Source organism: Adiantum capillus-veneris, chromosome 8 (assembly GCF_014529385.1).
Source record: "Adiantum capillus-veneris isolate H3 chromosome 8, ASM1452938v2, whole genome shotgun sequence".
In the NCBI taxonomy this organism is placed as follows: domain Eukaryota; kingdom Viridiplantae; phylum Streptophyta; class Polypodiopsida; order Polypodiales; family Pteridaceae; genus Adiantum; species Adiantum capillus-veneris.
This window is the reverse complement of record NC_140938.1, coordinates 105822111-105843825: the sequence shown is the minus strand read 5'-3', so window position 1 is coordinate 105843825 and position 21715 is coordinate 105822111. Positions and strand designations below refer to the sequence as shown.

The 21715-nt window shown below is 45.4% G+C and overlaps 1 protein-coding gene across 1 annotated transcript in view; it reads right to left on the bottom strand.

Annotated features, from left to right (window-relative positions):
* Positions 1-14774: 14774 nt before the first annotated feature.
* LUT1 (Cytochrome P450 superfamily protein) overlaps positions 14775-21715 on the bottom strand; it is a 45038-nt gene continuing 38097 nt past the window's right edge. Inside the window, exon 9 of the mRNA XM_086518311.1 lies at positions 14775-15287. Within this exon, the coding sequence (XP_086374437.1) occupies positions 15213-15287 (75 nt within the window). The 3' untranslated portion in view covers positions 14775-15212. The remainder of the gene's footprint in view (positions 15288-21715) is intronic.

The window sequence follows — 21715 nt, the reverse complement described above, 5'->3', positions numbered from 1 at the left end:
GATTCTAGATGCCCTTGGACAAAATAACATGGTGCATCATATAAGCCCAGATAGGGTCATTGTCCATATCCAATCTGTCCTCAGCAGCAAAGATCTTGAACACATCTGTGTTGTTGTCAACCATGGTAAATGTTTCACTTGATGTGAAAACTGCCCAAAAAGAAGAGAAATGAAGCGGGAACAACATGTGCTATATAGCACAAACGGTAGAAGATTGTAAGGGACGTGTTATGCAGAAAACAACACTGACAAAAATTCTACACAAAATGACAAAATAGCTTGTGCAATACTGCTCATAGTGGAAACAAAGGTCGAAATGAGCCCAAATCGGAGAAAGTGAGCAGGCATGTGATGGAGCTGTTGGTGATAGTCCGAGAGGACGTAACCTATGTTGATACCAATTGTTAGAATTAGGGTTGCATAAAAACACACACAGCTTGGAGAAGATGAAGGAAGCTCAAGGCACACAACAAAGAGTGTATTACTTAGTGTGCAATGGAAAAGATGGATAGCCCTAGAATGATGGGCGTATATACAATTTACAAGGGAAAAACCTCCTAAAGAGGAAAAAAATACCCCGACGGTCCTCAGTGTGTTCACACACATCACTACCACATGTATATGGTAACAGGGACCTCATATTGGTATCAAAGCCTAAGTTAAAGCTTGGAGAGATTTTTAGATTGTTGTTTGGATGTTCAAGGACGCAAATGTTTGAAATAATAGAAAACCCTAAGAAAATTGTTTTGAATGTTTATATGGTATTGAGGATTGAACTTTCCTGGTACAAGAAAATGTTCATTTGGCCTACCAAAAATTCCAAGTGTTCACCAAACATTATCTATTGGGATGCAAATTCCAATTGGTAATAGATCGCAAGAGCCTTAAGTGGATTTTTACCCAGCCTAACCTTAACATGAGACAGATGAGATGGATAGAGATCATGCACGAATATGATTTTGATATTACATTTAGATTACGTAAGGATAATTTTATGGCAGATGCCCTAAGCCATAAAGCTTTTTTCGGGGCAATTTTTGTGGCTAACAACCCTATTTTAGACAAGGTCTTGGATGCTACTATCACAGATGTAGACTACCAGATGCTTGCTAGTATCCTAAGTGAAGAGAGGGTATCGTCAAATCAGTCTAAACCTCTACATTATTCCTTGAAATATGGGCAACTTTACTATAAGAATCGACTATGCATACCTAAGGATTCTACCCTAAGGAATGCTATCCTATATGAAGCACATGATCGCCCAACTTCACGACATCCAGGTTATGCCAAAACCCTCAATGCAATTTTCATAACTTATTATTGGCAAGGTTTGAAGGGCAATGTCCTTTGCTATGTCAAGCAGTGTTTGTCTGTCAAAGGATAAAGGCAAAGAGACTAAAGATGCCAGGTAAACTACGTCCTTTAGATATTCCCCAAATGAAATCGGAATGTATTAGCATGGACTTTAGTATTTACCACCAGGTTTCCTTATGTTCAAGCTGGCTATGATTCATCATGGTCATAGTCGACTTGCTTACTACGGTGGCTCACTTAATCCCAGTCAAGACAACCTTTATAGCTTTAGAAACTGCTTGTCTCTTTGTGAAGGAGATTTTTAGAATTCATGGTTTAGCCAAGATGATTGTCAGCGATCATGATGCCAAGTTTACTTCAAAGTTTTGCATATCATTGTTTCAAGCTATTGGAACTTCTTTATGAGAGCCAAAAAGAATCATCAAATACATCAACCCAACAACAATCAGTAAGATATCCCATCTCCAACATGGCCTAACAGGGGAGGCTAGCCCCGCAATCATAACTAGACAACAACTAGATTCAAAAACACACCAGCTTACCCAAGACCAGAGAGAGTAAATCCGAGTACGGAGGGGAGCCGTTAGCTCCATCATCGACTAGCTAACATGAGGATGCCACCATAACCTGCCCATCTGCCACATGCTCAGGAAATGTCCTCCTATTGGCGCACAAAAAAAGACGATCCACAACCAAGAACCCAAGACCAACATCAAAATTGAACCACAACCGCCCCCATAGGCTCTTGAGGTGAGCCAATCAACTTCGCAATGGGATCCGACAGCAAATCACAAGGCATCCCACAATCAAAAACCAAAGAGCATCGTGTCACCACGAACTAGCATCTGCCCACCTCCTGCCATAAATCGCTTCAAGCTGTACCGACCTTCATTCACTTCCCAAGGAGAAGCAGGAGGGATGGTCTCCCCTTGATGCCAAAATTAAACCGATTCTGCACTCCCAAACATCAAAGAAGAGGGGAGAGGCAATCGATGCCCCCCTCCCGTGGCAAACCTTGCCTCCGAGCCATCAGCATTCCCTCAACCATTGCCAAAGCACCCCCATATAGCTTCACACCACACACAGACTTGCCACTATCCTTCGAACGGCCCTCTTATAGGGGCCCCCACCCAATGAGCGACCGCTGCAACCAACCAAAAGCAAAGCCCTACGCTAGGGTTTGGAGCATCTTCCCAGGTGACACGAAGCCTATTCATCAAAGCCAAATCTTGACAAAAGGCCTCACATTGAAGTCCGCAATGTCACAATGCTAATGCATCAACCAAAGCCCTTCAAGAAGAAAGAATGAAAAGATTCATGATGTGAGTACACTTAAATTAGACATGTGTTTCTCGAAAGCCCACTTAGCAAATTTGAGCTTTATGAAGGAACATCTAAGCACAATGGCATCAAAAGTGTTTTCTTGGAGTGTCCATGGAGCAGCACATAGAAAATCAAGGGATAGGCTTTGAGGAGAACTTTCATAACCAAGAGCCTTATCAAAGCACTTACAAAAGTTCTCTCAAGCCCAATCATCACCTCTGAGCTACTTGTCTAGAGAAGGAGAAACATACATCTCTACTTCTCATAGAGATCTTGAGAATGTAGAAGTAAGTCATGTTGGGGTAAGCCTTTAGCTTACACTCTACGTGTAAGCAATCCCTAAAGCCGAGCATACTAGCATGCATCTCTTTGTGAATGGATACAACCTCTTACATAGAGTTCCCTAACACACGCTACACATTATAGTCACATGCTACTTGTTGTAGCCAATATGTTATTGGCTCTTTATCACATGTGGTGCATATCCTTTAACCATTTATTACCACTTTCCATCTATTGGCTCTTTATCACATGTGATGCATATCCTTTAACCATTTATTACCACTTTCCATCTTGATCCTATATTAAACCATTATGATAAACTTGTATTCTCTCTCTTATTTTAATTAATCAAGCAAAGTTCATTTCATTATATTGAGTAAAATCTCTTTAATTCACTTATCTCCCTATTGCTATGGTGTTCACACAATGATGAATGCCACATTGGTTCAATTGCCATAGCACTAACATTTGGTATCAAAGCTAACATGTAATTAGCACTTCTTAATTACAATGATTAGATCCCTATGCTAAACTTAATTATCTCTCTCTCTCTCTCTCTCTCTCTCTCTCTCTCTCTCTCTCTCTCACACACACACACACACACACACACACACACATCACTAAGTTGAATCATAACTCTTTAAGTTAATTGTAATTACTCAATTTCAATGACCTCTAGTGTTGGTGTTTGGACACGTCTATATAGCCTCTACCTTTGCCAATGACTAGCAGTGATTAGATTGAGCATTAGATTGTGTGCAAATTTTTTATAAGACTTTTTTAATCACATTTTAACTCTTGCATAATTTGCATGAGCTTTAACGTCTACACACACTTCAAACCATAGCTCATTGCGAGAGCTTTTAAACGAGCTCTTGAAGGCTTTGTTTAGAGTTAACTTGCTTATTCAATTAAATTGAGAATTTTTGAGGAAATTAGTGTGCAAAAATATCTTTGTTAATAGAGCTCTTAATGTTTCACATCATTGAAGTCCTAATAGCACCTACTCCATTCACTTGTGTGTGTGTGTGTGTGTGTGTGTGTGTGTGTGTGTGTGTGTGTGTGTGTGTGTGAGAGAGAGAGAGAGAGAGAGAGAGAGAGAGAGAGAGCACGTCCCCCTTCCCTTGTTTGAAGAAAATTAGTGTGAAAAATATCTTTGTTAATAGAGCTCTTAATGTTTCACATCATTGAAGTCCTAATAGCCCCTACTCCGTTCACTTGTGTGTGTGTGTGTGTGTGTGTGTGTGTGTGTGTGTGTGTGTGTGTGTGTGCGCACGCGCCCCCCTCCCCCCCCCCCACAACAAAACACCCACCTCTCTTTTTTTTAAATGTGTGTGGGTGTGTGGCCTTAAAACCAAGGAAGCCCTTTGGTGCTTCTTTTGAAGGTTGGGAAACTTTTACGAAGAGACTTTTTGGCCTGCCCCAAAGGGGTAAGGCCTTAGTGACGCCTCCCCTTTTCCTTAACGAAAAAGGGGAGGTTATTTAAGAAATAGATTTTAAATTTTCTCAAGTTAATTACTTTTTGATTGAATTGTGCATTGGTCATTTCTTTTATTGGATGAATGGGATAAGAATCTCAAGGAAAAGCAATCCCTAGATTTGTGTTATGAATGAGAATCGAGATATTGTACACTATCTATAATAATATCTATCTTTACTAGTTGCACTACACTGAAATTTCTATAGAAACATTGGAACTTGTGCCACTCCAGGAAGCCCACAACTCCATGAGAGAGAGAGGGAGGTGCTTGCATGGTTACGCACTTACCAAGAAGTTACGAGGCTACCGACCTTGTAGCTAGACATCGCTCTGTACATAGATCTCAACCGGAAGTTTCCTTTGATGATAGCTGCTCCTATTGCAATCGCTTGAGAAAAGGTGGGCGCTTCTTGATTTATGTAGATCGTCTCAAGATCCACCTGACAGTGCAACATCCACGCAATCTTGAGGTAATGCATGGGGGGGTTACTATGTATAAATTATGTATATCGCGTGCGTTTCAAGGACTATTTCTAAAACTCCTTATCTGTGAATTTTTGACAAATAAATTACACCCTTTTTCTATTCCATCTGTTAAAAAAAAACCCAATTCCATTTTACGGTACCCTTCTGTATGTGAAAATGTGAGAAAATATTAAATTTAATAACCCCTTCTGCTACACTCATGTGATAGTCACATAATTATTAAGTGACCCCCCCAAGCTTCAATGAGAGCTAGCTGCAAAGTGATGGATGATAGAGCCACCGAGACTTGAGAGGGGCCAACAGCTCCTCACCCCCTTCTCACTGCAAGTCCTCCAAGGCCCTCAGGGCACCCCCTGCAGCTTTTTCCTGCGAAATCTCCTCCACGAACACTTAGAAGTTGAGCCTTCTAGAAACGTTTACAAGCTATACTGGATGGATACCTACTATGGCGTGCAGAGGTGGATGGAATTTGAGATGATGAAGAGGCGCTATACATCAACTCTCCTTCTCTCTCTCTCTCTCTCTCTCTCTCTCTCTCTCTCTCTCTCTCTCTCTCTCTCTCTCTCTCTCTCTCTCTCACACACACACACACACACACACACACACACACACTTTGTAAGCACCATAGCCAAAGAAAAAAAGGCTATTTGCGACAACAAATTTATGGAATTTATTGCGATAGCAATCTTTGTAGTTGTCTGCTCCACAGCAAGGTTTGGCCGATTTTAGTGGGGTTGTCAGACAGTGTTTCGAGCAATTATCTTTGATTAGGGATGCATGGAAAGGTTGAGAGAGAGAGAGAGAGAGAGAGAGAGAGAGAGAGAGAGAGAGAGAGAGAGAGAGAGAGAGAGAGAGAGAGAGAGAGAAAGAGAGAGAGAGAGAGAGAGAGACCCTTAGCCTCTACTGATTCAACAATGTCGCCTGCCCCATTTGCTATTGCAAGTGAATTGTTTCTCAAGAATGTGCTCCTTCCCTTGTTCTATTCGCTTTTCATCCTTACCTGGCTTTCTTTTTTGCTCATGCCCATGCCTTACATTTTTTGAACAATGTTTTGTATAGTAGGTACTAGGTATATGTGAACCTAGAGAGTGAGTAAGTGATGGGTCCTCTGTGAATAGGAACACTTATCAAAGCCAAGATAATGCCAGGACATCTACCCAACAAGTTTGATTCCTGTATAAACTTGGTTGATATCTACCCAAATGAGTAGTGTTCTAGAATTAGCACAAAAGATAATCATTAGTCTCTTTACTTATGAGGTAGTTTGCTAGAACGGCTAGCAAGAGCAAAGGCTTTGGATTTCTCACTTCCATGCACTAAGATGTCTAAATATTTGTGCTCAAAAAGCCTAGCAAGAAGATTGAGGGATGAATGATTGTGGGCAATCTTTGTACTCGTATTGATCCTTAGCTATCGTTTCCATTGTGCACATTAGAGACACTTCACAATGTTTGCAACCACATCGATGAAAATTTAATTTGCCTATCTCTTTGTTCAGGCCATCGATAAAGTTATAGTAATAGTCCTTCAAATGCATGTTTAACAAATATGAGCTTGATGAAGTAGTTATTAGTGTTACCAAAGGTAGCACTGCTGGTAGAGTCAGCAAGAGTCTTGATTACCGATGTTAAAATCTTAGGAGTGAAGTCTACATGGTTGCATATTTATGCAACTATGCTTGACCACCCATGTAAGAGCCTACTTGATTGTCACTTTGCTTAATCCATGTGGGAGCCTCTTGCTCTCCACGAGCCATGTTAGTAGCAAGTCTCGGCCATCCCACAAGTGGAAGCTTGCGCGCTCTACCCTCCTGCTCAAAGAGAGAGAGGAGATTCTCTTTTGAAACTAGTGTCGATTGTACCAATGAAATTACTATACACGGAATTTTTATGGTGTAATGGTGGGACTTGTACACTCCATCGACTATCCATGGAAGCTTAATTAGCACCTAGAGCTTGGAACCTTAAGCAATGAGGACGACAGCTCTCTCCCTCTAGCTATGCATGTGTGCGCTTGCAATGAAGGTGGTCATCTTTTGAGGAAGGGGAACCATTGCAGGGGTGTATTTTTTTCTCGTATGTGAAAATAATGTTAGGGTGAAGATGTAGCTACAAGTTTGTATGGGTATATGCTACCCCCAGATGCATGTGCAAGATGGAGGGTTTCCATGGTTGTAGCTGAAGTTGTGGGCGTAGTGCAATTCATGACTATGCTACCAGGCATACCCCCATTGAGTAGTAATTGATCGGAATTGTCGAACAGCCATGTCACAAACAAGTTGATATGTTATATCTCCACCTTTTGAGAGCAGGTAGCCATGTCAAGGCCCATGAACTAGCAAATGAAAGAGAAGATGAAAGCAAAAGAAACAACTATAGTGAAGAAGAGGGTAATTGCAAGCATGTTAAGATGTCAGCTCAAAGATCATAGTTGAAAGTCTATTGAGAGAAGCTATCACGTGTAGAGCACCATGCCTTCGTGTAATGCTCATGTTTATTTATTCTTGTCAAATCCTTGTTCGATTTTGAACTTGCAGCAAAAAAAGAACAATAAAATCTTGCATGCTAGTGTTGAATTGTAGCAAGGCTATATACTTCTACTCAAAAATTGGGAATTGTTGCACTTGTTTAAATTGCAAAAATGGTCTTTACCTTCCACTTCTCCTCTTGGGCAAGCCTCGTGATTTTATCACTTGTTATAATGCAAATCTTATGACGTTTTGTGCTTGATTCGATTTTCTACGCCACTCAAGCCTCACACCCCTTAAGCCTGAATCAAGAACCTCTTCCTATGGGCTATTGGCTTACTTGGTGCTACACCTAGGTCCTACGCTCTGTTCACATAGCAGATAAGCAAAAAAAAACCTTCAAGCATTTCAATCAACCAATTTTCAAGTCCTTTTTCGCTCCACTTCAAAGAGTAATGCTAAATTAATATCTTTGCTTTTATTCATGATCAATTGTATCCTTGGTTGTAACCAAAAATGTTTGTATGCACACTTGAGCTAATAGGCTCCATCATTTTTGTACTCCAAGTTTTTCAAAGGATTTAGACACTTCCAACTCTTTTGGTAAGAACGCCCTACATGCACAATGTCCACCAAGAACATCAACAAATTTAATGGCATCAGGTTTCACATCTAGAAAACAAAAGTCAAGGGAGCCCTCACAAAAAAGAATCTTTGGAGCATTGTAAAATCGTCTCATCCGGTTTGGAGGAAGCCTCGACACGAACGGTCAACAACAAGGAAAAATGAGCAAGCACTTGAATCGTCATCACGGGCCACGACCCTTGAAGATGACTTCATCCTCCACATTGATGATGCTATGTATGCTCTTCATGCTTGGCAAACCTTAGAGTGCCTATTTTGTGCTCGAGGTAAGCATTCCAAGATGAGCCTCGAATTTTAACTTTATGCTCTCACTATGCAAGATCAGGATGATGTTGCTAGCTTTATCAATAGACTCAAAGAGTCCCTGAACTCAACTTGTTTATACCAAAGTACAAGTTCCCGACAAGGATAAAATAGTCATCCTCCTAAAGCCCTACCAAGTAGCTTTGATACTATTGTAAATGTGATCAAGGAGAAAGATCATATACTCTCACTTGAAGATGTAATCAATTTACTTCTAAAGGAAGAGAAAAGGCTTGGCACTTAAGACAAGGTCTCAAAATAGAGTAATGTTTGTAAAAGGTAAAGGTTTATCACATTGTGAAAAAAGAAACCATAAATCACAAGATTGCTACGACATAGACATCATTTGCACAAAATCATACGCAAGGGACATACACCACAACAGAATAAGGGATTTTTCTCATCACATCTCTCTCTCTCTCTCTCTCTCTCTCTCTCTCTCTCTCTCTCTCTCTCTCTCTCTGTGTGTGTGTGTGTGTGTGTGTGTGTGTGTGTGTCTCCCCCCCCCTCCTAATTCTCTGTCGGGATAGTGAAATTAGGCATAATTTTACTAAAATATTTCTATGTCAGTATGGTAAAAGGAAGGGCTAAGAGCCATCTGTTTTTGAAGGGCCACGAGCCATCTATTTTGGAATGGATAAGAGCCATGTGTTTGTAATACATAAGTGATTGCTATCAAGATCGAACAATTCTATCCAATTGAGTACCCATCCATCCCAATGGACAAGCAAGAGTCTTGCCATTAGTGATTTTTTAGTTGTTACTTTAGCATTACATACTTTTAGTGAAGATCAAGTTAAGTTTTTGAAAGTCTGAAACTCGTAAAGGCTTATCTCTACCAAGGTGTATAGATGAAGCAAACATTTCAGATAGCACAGCCGTCCATAAAAAACCCAAGATTATGGATTTTCAAGTCCACCAAAAATCTAGTTGTGAATACGCTTCCAACTTTAGTGGATCTGTTGTTTTGTCTATAGCACTGAGAATGTTTATACGAGCACAGTTTTGGGGTAAACCCAACTCGCAATTACGAAATCACTTACTAAGTGTTGATGGTCAAATCTTGGAACCTTCACACTTGCACTTTTAAGGAAAGATATTCTTAACTACCAAGAAGCATCTGCCAAGGGTTTCAATTTCCAAGACGAGGACAATAATCATCTAGTAAAATCATCTAGTAATTGGCTGCGTATATTGAATAATTTCTCTTTAGTGTTCAATTGACAAGTTGTGTTAGTACTGAGCCCCTTGAGGCAAGGTTTTGGTACTCCATAGTATGTTTCTAACTTAATCTCAACATGTACTTTGGTTGTTCTTGTTTGTATATGCTTAGATTACGTATTCCCAGAATGGAATGTATATGATGCTTCCATTTTGCTAGCCAGACACATAACAAGGTCATGTTGGAGCAAAACACTTTGAGGAAGTATTGTACCATGCAATTTCTGCACTTTGCAGTGATAGGCCTTTATGGTACGCTTTTGTTTGGCACATGTTGTAGTCACAAGGTGTGCAACAAGGTGCAAGAACTCATGGAGTTCAACTTAGCATGTGTGAATGGCATACATCAAGCCAAAACGTATATGGTTGTCAACCCTCTCTAAAAAACGTAGAGAGAATCACTCATGTGCAAAACTGCAAATTGTATGTGTATGTCTGTATGCCTAAGTAGAGACTAGTTGTGTAGTCTCCCATGTGCTCCTATGAAACTCCACTTGCTATGTAGATGCCAAATCTCCAATCTGCCAGCAATAGCTACCTCTGAGCTTGGTGATGAGGCTCGAAAAATACGATGGAATCCAATGCGCTCTCTCTGATGCCAAGATTTCTAATCCAGGTGTATCCGTGGATGTTGATGCCGATGTGATACCATGCCTCCATCACCAGACTGAGATGCCAAAACCAATCGCCAAATAGGGGTTGAAGACGCCGTTGTTTCACAACTGAAAACGCCACTGTTTTAGAGCTAAAATCACTGTTGTTTCACAACTAAAATCGTAGCTATTCTGTGGCTGAAATAGTTCTGTTTTGGCTGGAATGGGAGGCTGAAAATGCTGTTTTGTGGGCTGATTTGGCTGGGCAAAGAATGCCACTTCGGAGGGCTAAAAATGTTGCTATATGGGCCGATTTGGCCATGCAAAGATTGCCACTCTAGAGGGATAATAAAAATAACAAGTGATAAAATCACAAGGCCTGCAAGGCGTGCCTATAAGGGCTAGGGTAGAAAGGGGAAGGCACAAAAGAATGTGCATGTTATAGTATTCAGGATTGTTTCTTGAAATCCTACAAGCGCTCATGCCAATTGGAAGGCATTAGGCTATCTTTCTAGAAGAAAAGTGCACCTCCCAGGTCTTTGAAGTCAATGTGGAGAATGTAGTCTCTCTCTCTCTCTCTCTCTCTCTCTCAAATTGTATGTATTCAGAACCGAAGAAAAACTCAGGAGTGCCAAGCTAGAAACAATGATAGGGTAAGGCAGCAAACATGCATCATGGCAAAACACTGTCCACAAAGCTTGCTCAGCCAATAGTGCACGATCCTATTTTTTATGAGATCTATTACTTGGAGAACTCAAGAATACTATTTTCTATGAGATCTATCATTTTGAGAACTCAAAAAACACATTGTAAGAATTCGCAAGAAGTGTCTCGTAGACTGAAGCATCCTACCACTATCTAGGGCACAAGCTAGAGATGCTATCCACCTCCAACAATAAGGAATCCAAGGATAGTACTAAACCGTCTAATCATCTACACAACATACCTGGGATGTAGGACTTGAAATGAAAAACATTTAAGACAGAGAAATCACGAACTCTGCGTACATGCTTGCACTCTATACATGAGACTTAAAAAATGCATCTCAAAACGTGCATAGAGTCGCTCAAAACATTCAGCATAAATTTTCAGAGAGACCTGGATTAAGGAAACTAACTTAGGCTAATCATAGTGTACTTACACTAAGTCCATTAATTTCTTAGGAAGATTCCCAGGACACTATGAATTACAATGGGAAACCCTTTTCCACGTTGCTATCACAGCTCTCATGCACAGAAAAATCCCCTCTGCACACCCTCCCATTGTGGCTCCTTCCTACATGCACCTCCGTCTGCCTCTGCGTAGCCATATTCCCACCATCGCGTCTCTGTGTCTCTCTCGCAATCACATCACAGTCATGACTCAACACATTCACCATTGGTCTCCCCCGCCTCTCTCTGCCTCTATGCACCCTTAGTCCCACCATCACATCCTTTCATGTCTCCCTTGCATCGTTTCACTGAGAGCAGACACACGATCTAGGCTACTATCATCTCTCCCGCTCTTGCACGTGCACATTCAACTAGAGAAGCATCCTCTCTCTCTCTCTCTCTCTCTCTCTCTCTCTCTCTCTCTCTCTCTCTCTCTCTCTGTGTGTGTGTGTGTGTGTGTGTGTGTGTGTGTGCGCGCGCGCCTGCATGCTGCTGACATCTCTCTCTCTCCCTCTCTCCTCCACATCCTCTTCCGGCCCTGCTAGCCTCATTCCACGCCATCTGCATGTCCGTTATCATCTCCTTTGCTCATGACCCCGTTTGCATGGTTCGCCTCTTGAGAAACACGTAGCAAGACCAAGACACATGTCATCTATCTTGCGCATACGCTGGGTGGGGGGAGAGAAAGAGAGAGCAAACTCGCCATCTGCATCCCTCTTAGACCTGCAAAGAGAGAGAGAGAGAGAGAGAGAGAGAGAGAGAACTCGCCATCTGCATCCCTCTTCAACCCAATCTTGCTGCCCTGATCCTCTGCGACCATAGCTCGGAGAGCTCAAGCCACTGCCTTGCTCAACAATGCTTCCTGCAGTTTGCAGCTGATCAAACTTTGAGCGTCCACATTCGCCCTCACATATCCCATATCAAACTTGCCCCATATCGCCTTCGGACTTCACCTTCTCGACAATCGGTGGAGACAAGCCGAGCCAAGCCCAACTAAAGTACTCCAGCCTCAGGATGCGTTGCACAGAATAAATGAAGGCATTGCTCTCTCTCTCTCTCTCTCTCTCTCTCTCTCTCTCTCTCTCCCCGTTCACGTTCAGACATTGTGTACCTTCTCTGGTCCACAACCACCCTGCTGGCATTATATCCGTCTATGGTCTCCCTCACGATGCTCTTCTTGACACTCCGTCGCAATGTCAACACAATAGAAATAGAGCAAAAAAATCTCACTATGACCTTCGCCTCATGGATTTTACAGCAGAGTGAAAAAATCTATGTCTCTTCATATCTCTCTCCGCTCCACGTGCGAGCTGCTAACCTTTTCCCTAAAATGCATGCACAAATGCACAGAGAGGGATCCATCTAGGCTTCACAACATGTCTTTTATTATTCTGCCTGCCTTGGATTGTGAAATAGACACAGAGTGTCCACCCTAGCTTAGACACACACACACACACACACAGAGTGCTCCACTTGCACACCTGCATCAATAAGAGCCTCTCCCCCTATCCCTGTTGTTGCAGATCTAGTAGCGCACGCTTGAGAGAGAGAGAGAGAGAGAGAGAGAGAGAGTCTCCTCACCCCTTGCCCTACCTGCACATTACTGGCCTCTCATCCTAGTCGCCTGGCCTCTCATCCTAGTCGCCTCCGTTGCTCATCGCACTGTCGAGGCACGCGTCGTTTTCTACCCTGCCCAGCCGTGGGAAACATATATCTCTCTCCCTCCTCCTCGTGTCGTTGGACCCTTTTCTTAGTTCAAATCAAAGTGAGCATCATTGCACATGTTTTAAAAAGAAACTGTGCAACCAAGCAATGCCAACTCTTCTCTTTTTCCCCTTGAAGCTTTGGGAGCATCTTCCCAGATTCTCCTTAATTCACCTCCTTCCCAAATTTGACGAGCAAGACCTACTCATATGGTAGCATGGAAGCCCAAAATGTGTCCTTGGTAAATGAACATTCATTCATATTTCAAAACTCAAGACATGTCTATCATTAGATTTACACACTCTTCATTTAAATGAGTGTCCACTATCTTATTTCAATCAATCAACCTATTTACCCTATCAAAAAATGCTTGAAAATATAACTCAACCTTTTAGTCAGCAAAAAGAGAAGGCATCACTTAGCCTTGCCCTTTGGGCAGGCCAAAAACACTTTCGTGTGGGCTTATCTAAGAGATGCCTGTGGGCTCCTTCGATCCGCCTTTTGGCTTTCTTCCTCGCCGCTCCTCATGAGCTCTCCAAGCTCCCCCTTGAGCTCAATCCACCATAGCCAAGAAAAAATGATCCACTTGTGAGCTCTCTATTCTACCGTTGGTGCCATGAAGACCATCAACGTGAAGCTCCTACCAACCTAGCCGTACCTCGGCTCTCATATTAGTTGACGTGATTAATGTGTGCATGTGGAGAGCGGGAAGGGGACGAGGAGAGATGACACGGGAATGGCAATGGAATTGCCTATCAAAGGGAGAGAAGAAACTATCAAATTCAGGTTAACTCTTCATCTTAACTTCTTACATTCACTACTCACATAGGCACGGATCACACTTGATCTTCAATATGCTAAAACCCAAAGTCAAGAGTGAGTAACCTTCAAAATGCTACTTCAATTATGATTGAGTTGAAACTTATTTCCGGCTAGCTTCTTTTGGCCTAATGCTATGTGAATTTCTTGAGTCTTATGAGAGCACACTTCTTTACCTACACGCCATGGTTCATGTTCAATGCCTAGATGTAGTAAAGCCATGAGTTATTACTTCTTCATAAAATTCACCATCCGAACAGATTTTTGCAACCAAATGTGAATACTTATCATGACTGAAGTGCTTTCTTCAACACCACATCTTATGCAGCACTTACACTCATTCGAACTCATGAGGCACCCTTTTCATGTAGATCTACGCATCTTGTTCCCCACATTATCAATTCTTGTGGAGGTCTCTAGTGCTCAAATTCTGGCTTAGCAAATCATGTGAAAATAATTCCAGGGAAGCTACCCTCAATGCCACTATACAAAATTTGCGGTTATAAGCCTCCATTTTTGCAAAAAATTCTCAAAATTGACAATGGACTACATGGGTATGTGCTAGTAATATCTAACGACCCCTTATTCTCACATTTGAGGTGATGAGGTTGCTAATTGCCTATTGCATTTTGACGACGTCCAAGATAAGAGTTTGACGAACCATAAAATTGTACACAGGTAAGCATAAACAGGCACCTGCAAAATGCAACAACTTCTACAACACATCAAGAAAATGAGTTTGCAAGATTAGCGGACTCGCCAATTCTCGTTGGACAAAACATATGAGGCACAATCCATAGAGAGACAATTGGGTGAAGACACCCTCGACATAGAGAGTACAAGCCTTTTGACTTTCCAATGTCATGAGGCTTTTCATTTCACAATCACCTTTCACTTTCGCAATTTGATGTTTTGAAAGGTCTTTATTTTTTTGAAATCATAGAAATCTACTGATTTTCATAAGCAAAGATGCCAATTGCAAATGATTGGACAAGTAGCCTAAGCATTAGCTTCAATTAATCATCCACACATGCCTTCCCACCATTGGCCTCCTTGTAATCCAGAAGAAACCCTGACAACCCGAATTATTTTCATGATACGACCTTCCCTTAGGGAGGTTGATGAAATAAATGATACAGAAGCAAGTAAGATATGGAAGGCTCCCTTCTCAGAGATTATGATACAACATATGGGGTGACTATCTTTCCAAAGGCAATCACTATTGGACTGGATAAACTCATAAATCAGAAGCAGCTCTCTCCCAGTCAATATGACCTTTTAGTAGTTACCTCACCAAGATTTTCCACAAATCCAAGCATAACATTGTAGTGTACAAGAAGATGAGCTGATAGCTATGTAAATGTGAACCCAGAAGCCCAAAACTTTACCTCAAAACAATGCATGCGATATTTCTTATAAAGCAGTCACACAAGGACGCCTTCTGCAGCAACCTCCTCCATTGCAGCCTTTTGCCGCTCCCTCACTGTCATATAAAGACCCTGCAATTTGTCCAAAATGGTGTTGAGAACCATAACAGGCAGCATGAAAAATAACGTTCAACATCAAAGACGCTTAAAACATTTAAAATCACACCTTTTCAAGCACTAACCTGCCTGCACATTTTCATACAAGTACGTAACAACAGAGATGCACTACCGGTTGTGATACAGACCAAAATATGAACCATCCAAAAACTGCATATCCAAGTTTCTCTCTATATAGAGAAAGAATCACCTGACGCGCTGCTCGCTGCTGCTGTACCGCTGCCCCCCGCCATCGCTGATCACCCCCCCCCCCCCCCCCCCCCCCCCCCCCTTTTCGCCCACGCGCTGCCCTCTGCCCTGCCCTGCACGCTGGAGCTGCCCACCCTTGCACGCAGCCCGCTTCCCCCACTCGCTCCTCTGCCCTCACACGGCAGTTCCCCCCCCGCTCGCTGCCTCCAGCTCCCCCCTCCCGCTTCTCCCTTGCCAAAACCACCACCCCCCCCCCCCCCCCCCCCCCCGTGCTATCGGTTTCTCCTGCGCCTCAACCATGAGGGCTTGTCCTTCACCGTCGGAGCTCCTCGGAAGTCGTCTGGTTCTTGTCATCTGCCGCACTCACAGTAGTAGACACAGATGAAGGCTCATGCTCCACCCGAGAGGGACTCTCCAGAAGCCCCCTCGCCCGACCATGCAGAGCCCACCATCCGACTTGCTCTCTTGCCGACAGAGCAAGTGGAGCGCCTCCAAGCGACCTCCGTCATCTGCAAGATCATCGGCACCCGGCCTAGTAGAGGAGAGGTGCATGATCTCCTCTAGGCCCGCCTTTTAGCAGAGGTGGGCAAGATTCTCGATGTTCAGTTTCTCGGGCGTGGCTACTATCAAATAGAGTTTGAGACTCCCGAGATGGCATCCAAGGTCATTGCGATGAGCCCCTTGGCCATCCGAGCAATTTGGGCACACTTTCGACAATGGCGCCATGGTTTCGACCCAACTACCGACGTACTTGTCGAGGAGGCAGACCTGCCCATCTCAGTATGCTTCCCCAGCCTGAGAAGGGAGTACCTTTCTAGGAAGGCTCAGAGATTGGGACCGTCCTCGAGACACCTCGCACGACAGCCTCTGTAGCTGCCAAGGCGGCCGGCATTCCCACAGTACGTGTTCTAGTTCGGGACACCCACACTCTCCCAAAGGTCATCCTACTACCTAGGGTGAGTGGCGGTTGCTTCAGTCACAGCGTGAAGTATTCGGGCCTCCCGAATCATTGTTTTATTTGTCGTCAGATGGGCCATCTTGCGAAGGCCTGTCCACGGAGGAGACCCCGACCTTCACCTCAGGCTCAGCCCCAATCTCCAAGGGCTAGCCAACAGCAGCAGACAGAGTCACAGGGTACGTAGGCAGAGCCACCCTTCGAGCCTGGGACTCGGGCGGAGGAGGGCTGGCAGCAGGTTTGTGGTCGGCGTCGACAAGGGCCACCGCGTCGACTTGGCACTCAGAGTGGTCCCTAGGCTTCAGGCCAGCAGCAGTGGGTTCCCACAGGAAACCGTTTAGACCCTCTTCGCAGGAAGAGGTCCAGCCACCTCAGCCTCACCTTCGACAGCCCCTCCCTCTCCCCCCCCCCCCCCCCCCCCCCCCCCGAGTCCCCTGCACCCCTCCCCCCACGCCTCCTTCCTCCTCCACCCCACCTCGCCCTTCTCCCTCTGCCACTCCCCGCCCCCCAACTCCTCCTCCCGCTAGCCCCCCTACTTCCACATCTCCTCCCGCTCCTACCCCGCAGGTGACCAAGGGGGCACAGGCACAAGCACAGGTCCTCGAGTTCTCTCGCCACATGGGAGACCTAGGGGTTACAGACTTGGTTCACACTCTGTGGCCGTTGGCCAAGTTCTCAGTGACACCTCCAGACTCGGCACGATGTAGACACATTGTGGTACACTTCTTTGCTGACACGCAGAGCCCGTCATGCTATGAACACATACATGAGGATTCCTCGACAGAGGAGGTTGCCCTGCGCACGGCTCGTTCTTCTTGGGCCTGGGCTAGACACTCTTTGCAATCAAGCGTATCTCGAGGACGCTCGGATGCCGATTATTCCCCATCCAAGCCAGCCTCGAAGATAGCACGGTTAGCTGCTGCTGCAGCATCAGTTCTCTCTCGCTCTCCATGAGGATCGTCTCATGGAACATGCACGGATTAGGTGGGCCCCAGACTCAGTGCCACAAGGGCCAATTACGTCAGGAGCTTCAGCAATGCCTTGTGGGAGGAGAGATTGATCTTCTTATGCTACAGGAGCATCATCTGAGCGAGAACCGCATTAGACAATGTGGTCAGCTTTTGCAAGGGCGATATGAGAAATTTTCGTCAGCTGCATTTGGACCTGGCGGTATCCAGGGAGGGGTATGTATGACTATTGCAGAATCTTGGCAGCAGGCCATTGTGGACAGAGGTATTATTGTGCCTGGCAAGGCTCAATCGATTACTATACACGTTCAAGGTTTCCTCTTGGGCTTCCTAAACATCTATGTGCCCAATGTGGCGAGTGCACGTGCAAAATTTTGGTCTCACATTGTAGAGTCTCTGCTGCAGGCAGAGCAATGGTGCATTGGGGGTGACTTCAACATGCTGGAGGACCCCTCTGACACGATTGGAGATAGCCATGCTATTATGCATAGAGCTGTGTTGGCAGCTTGGGAGAGGCTATGTATGACTTTGAGGTTTCAGATGTTTGGCAGCACTCTGGCTTTGTGAGGCCCCCAGACAGCCTGGCCTTCTCTCGTTCGGACCACAGAGTGGGAGGAGTGAATCTATCTCGGATAGATCGCTTCTATGCTAGTGACCCATCTGTGACTTGGGTGGGACAGTTTGCATTCTGGCTAGGACATCTTTTTTTCGAACCATGTACCAGTGATCCTCAAAGTGACAGATAGACAAAGGAGGGGGAGCACGATGCTACGCATCCCTGAGAGGATCTTGCTCGACTCTGAGCTCAGAGAGCGAGTGGTGAGTCTTTGAACAGAGGGCTTAGACACGCAGGACTCTCCTGCTGACAGAGTGGCCTCTGGACTTGCTCAAGCTTAGTCGGTTCTTTCTTCAGGAGTCTACGGCCCGCCGGGCTGCAGGGAGAGAGGAGGAGAGCGTCTCCGACGGGGCGTTGCTTCCTTGCAGAGGATGCAGGAGCAGCACACAGACAGTCCCTGGTTGGAAGAGCAGTTGCAGCAAGCTCGCTAGAGCTTGCCACCACAGGGGAGAGGCATCATGAGTTTGTTTTCCATCGACAAGCATCTGAGTGGACCCAGGTGGGTGACAAAGTGACGGGGACGTTCTTTGAGACAGTGGGACCCCGGCAAGCGCACGCCAGTCTCAGCGAGTTGAGGAGGCCTGACGGGTCTTCAGAGCCAAAGGACATGCGTGCAGTTGCTACTGACTTTCACCGTGACCTGTTGTCAGCAAAGCCTCAGTCAGAGTGTCAGGATGCATGCAGAGGGCAAGTTTGGGCACAGAAGACTTGTCTTGTGACTGAGGAGATGCGCCAGAGGCTTGAGCTGCCTCTTCAACTAGAGGAGCTCCACACGACCCTCAAAGCACTTTCCCGTGGTAGTTGTCCCGGCAAGGATGGTTTGGCTCCCAGTTTTTTCTTAGTGTATTGGGACTTGCTTGGCTCCTACCTATGCAACGCTTTTCAGTACATCTTACATACAGGAGAGATGCCTGACAACATGAGTGAGGACTTGATCTACCTCATTCCCAAGGAGGGTGGCTCCTTGGATGAGATTCGGCAGCGACGGCCCATCACCATCTTCAACTCAGCCTACAAAATTCTTGCCAAGGCTCTGAGTTGGATTCAGCCACTTCTAGAGAGCATTATACATGGGACCCAAACAAGTTTCTCAAGGAGCGAAGTATCCTTGACAGCATCTTTACTTTTTGAGAGGCTTCTGCCCTCTGGGGCCTCCGTGGTGAGGATCTGGTGATACTTCTTCTCGATTTTGAGAAGGCCTACGATAGAGTTGACTCGGACTTTTTGGAGGGTACTCTACGCAGGATGGGCTTCTCAGATGCTTGGATCAGAGGTGTGTCAGCTCTCTACAGACATGCACACAGTCATGTGCTTTTGGCAGGAGGTAGAGGAGACCGTTTCATGCTCACACGTTCGGTCAGACAAGGCTGCCCTCTTGCCCCCTTCCTCTTTCTATTCTATGCTGAGGCAATGAGCAGATTTTTGGTTTCACAACAGGTTGGTCTACGTGGCTTAGCGCTCCCTATTCGGGGCAATGAGCTACTGGATGCTGAGTTTGTAGACGACTCATCTTTGTAATTGGAGGGCAAGGAGGCCAACCTACACAGGTGTAAGCAGGCTCTTGAGACGTTTTGTTGTGCATCGGGCACATTGATCAACTGGAGGAAGACAGTGGCTTTCTCGGTTGGCACTACTCCTACGCCTGATTGGCTGTCAGGTGAGGGTTTTAGATGGACCCCCCCCAGGGACTACAGTTCGATACTTGGGCTGTCAGGTTGGCTTGGACTTGTCTCCTAAGCAACAAATTGCTCCCCTCCTCCTGTCCATCAGGAGAAAGCTGTTACATTGGAGCTCGGCACGACTTTCTTTGGCAGGCAAAGTTGTAGTGGCCAACCAGGTGTTGTTGGCTACTATGTGATACATTACATCTTGTTGGAGCTTTTCGAGCTCCTGCATCAGCCAGGTAGAGAGGCTGATCAGGAACTTCCTTTGGTCAGGGCGCGACACTCAGATAGCCTCTGCCATGGGACCCCAAGAAACATGAGGCCTACTACCAACTAAGTGGCCTCTCTACGTGCTGACCATGGGGTTCTAAACAAGGGGCTGTCTCAGGCGCTCCTCTGTGCAAGTGGGCTGGTGTTGCTCCAAGCCTCTCCGCAGCTGCTCCCAGGAGTGAAGTAGGCTCACAGCAAAACGATCTCCAATCTCCTGCTCAGGCCAACTTTGCGCATCTCTGTGAAAATCCATCTAATGGAAGGTCTCCAAGGGCCTTTTGCCTGAGGCACTCTAGCTCTAAGCCGCTGAAGCAAAAACTCCTTCCAAGGCTCCTCCCCCTCTGACAACAAACTTCCCAAGAAGGGCTCTGCTGTGCTGCGCAGGTTCTATGATCCCCAACCCCCCTGAGAACAAGGTAGAGTGATGACCTGCCATGCCACTTTGGCCTCACAAGGACTGTACCCTCCATGTTTTTCAAGCTACAGGGCGAGAGTCGATTACACAGAGTCTCAGTAGAGGCCCCACAGGTTGCAGAGTGTTGTTTTCAAAGATTTGAGTTGTGGGCATCTGTGGGAGGACTTGTGTCATAGATCCCGACCCAACAGCTTTTGAGACAGGCCACTTGAGGCTGTGGGCTTGGGAGAGTTGTTCACTGGCACAAGTGCAATGGGATCCTGGAGAGTGGTTTTGTAGGGACCCTTTCTCCTCAGCCGACCATCCAAGGGTCCCTTTCTTTCAGTCCACTGTTCGACTAGGACGTCACATACTGGTAGCACGGAGAGAGGCTTGTCCTATTGCAGCACCTCATTGGCAAAAGGAGGGTCTCACAACTGAGTTCTTGTCAGCTTTTTGGGCGAGGTTGTGGAACACGAGACAACCGCGGCGAGTCACGTTGTTCCAGTGGCTGGTTGCACATAGAGCTACAGCAGTGGGGAGCTGGCTAGTACATAGTGGCCTGTTGGAAGCATGTGCAGCTTGTGACCATCCTTTGGAGAGTCAACGTCACTGTCTTTGGGACTGCTCTATGGCACAGCAGGTTTGGCTTCAGGTCCTCCAGATGATGCCAGCTCTTTCCACAGCACGGCAGTACACTTGGGGGGCAGCTGCTTGGTCCACTCTCACAGGGCCCTACATTACAGTTTGAGTTATCCTCCACCAGCAGGATGACAGTGATACAGGGGGGTCGACCTACACTCCAGCCTGCTACAGAGCTTACTCCATAGGAGTGGTGCAGTAAGAGAGAGGTGTGTTGGGAGCTCGACACTCTTGGTTCATTTGGCGGGCCTGCTGCTCCCGCATCTTTGGAGCTCGCCTTGTGCCACCAGCGGAGACTGTTTGAGATTTTTGGCTGGAGCTGATCCATACTCTCAGGGGACAGTTCAAGAGACTTCAAGGTAGCTCTGACTGCACGCAGGAGTGTAGAGAGGCATTCCTTCGACTCTGGCGCCTTGGGCCTTTCTTCACCATGGTCCGGTTGTGCTCAGATGGCACTACCGTCCACCTGTGTGGCTTTTCCCTCCTCCCATCTCCTGATTTAGCCCTCATTGTACATATGTTGTTTTTTCATTGGGAGAGTCTCCCCTTATGATTGTTGTAGCCCTCTCTAGTAGAGGTGTTTGTAGCCTTATGCGCAGTTTCATTAGCTAATAGAAGGATCTTTTTCTCAGGGAAAAAAATATATGAACCATCCTGTTAAAACTCCGCTGATTAGCATGTGTAA